This window comes from Pygoscelis adeliae, unplaced genomic scaffold (genome assembly GCF_000699105.1).
Source record: "Pygoscelis adeliae isolate BGI_AS28 unplaced genomic scaffold, ASM69910v1 Scaffold902, whole genome shotgun sequence".
NCBI lineage: Eukaryota > Metazoa > Chordata > Aves > Sphenisciformes > Spheniscidae > Pygoscelis > Pygoscelis adeliae.
Window position 1 is genome coordinate 10,049 of NW_008824280.1, and position 679 is coordinate 10,727.

At 66.3% G+C, this 679-nt stretch overlaps 1 protein-coding gene across 1 annotated transcript in view; it reads right to left on the bottom strand.

The window, feature by feature from the left end:
• Positions 1 to 679, bottom strand: part of SRCIN1 (SRC kinase signaling inhibitor 1) — a gene marked incomplete at its 3' end in the record, with an annotated part of 112,725 nt that overhangs the window by 4,899 nt on the left and 107,147 nt on the right. Inside the window, exons 8-9 of the mRNA XM_009335294.1 lie at positions 254 to 346; positions 9 to 48 (exon numbers count right to left, since the gene is read on the bottom strand). Of these exons, the coding sequence (XP_009333569.1) occupies positions 9 to 48; positions 254 to 346 (133 nt within the window). The remainder of the gene's footprint in view (positions 1 to 8; positions 49 to 253; positions 347 to 679) is intronic.

The following is a 679-nucleotide window of genomic DNA, read 5'->3' on the forward strand; positions in this document are numbered from 1 at the left end:
TTACATGCGGATGGGGGGGTCCCACCATTGGTGGCTTCTGTCTTCTCGCTGCAATAAAAGAGAGGAGGGGAGCGAGCGTGGACCAGGCACCTCTGTCCTCACCGGCTCAGGGGGCCACAGGCGCATGGCGGGGGCTGGCGCCCCCCAGGAGGGGGGCAGGAACCCCCAGCCTCGGCAGCAAACAGCCCAGCTGGAGGTGTCCCCCTCCCCGCAGCAGACCCCAGGGTTCCACGCCTGCCCTCCCACTCCTTACCTGGGGGTCTCGGCCTCGGAGCCGCGGAGCAACGCGCTCTGCACCAGTCCCGTCAGGCTGGCGATCTGCTTCTCCATCGCCTCCATCCGCTCCCTGCCATGGGGAAGGGAGAGGGGCCAGGTGAAGAGCTGGCTCCGGCACCACGGACACCCTCAGGCTTGTCCTGGCCTCACCTGCACCCACCCACTGGGTCCCTGCAAGTCCCAGGAGGGACGTCGGGGAGGCGGCAGCGCTGCTGTCACCAGCTACATCCACCCCCTTCATTCCCTCTGTCTTCTTGCCTCCACCTACCCCCAGTCGCTCCCCTCAGCCCTGCACAATTTGGTGCTTCATTACCCATCCCGGCACCTCTGCTGCGGTGATGACGGGGCAAAGCCTTCCTCCACTCTCCCTCTACCTTCCCAGCCGCACCGCTGGACAATAACC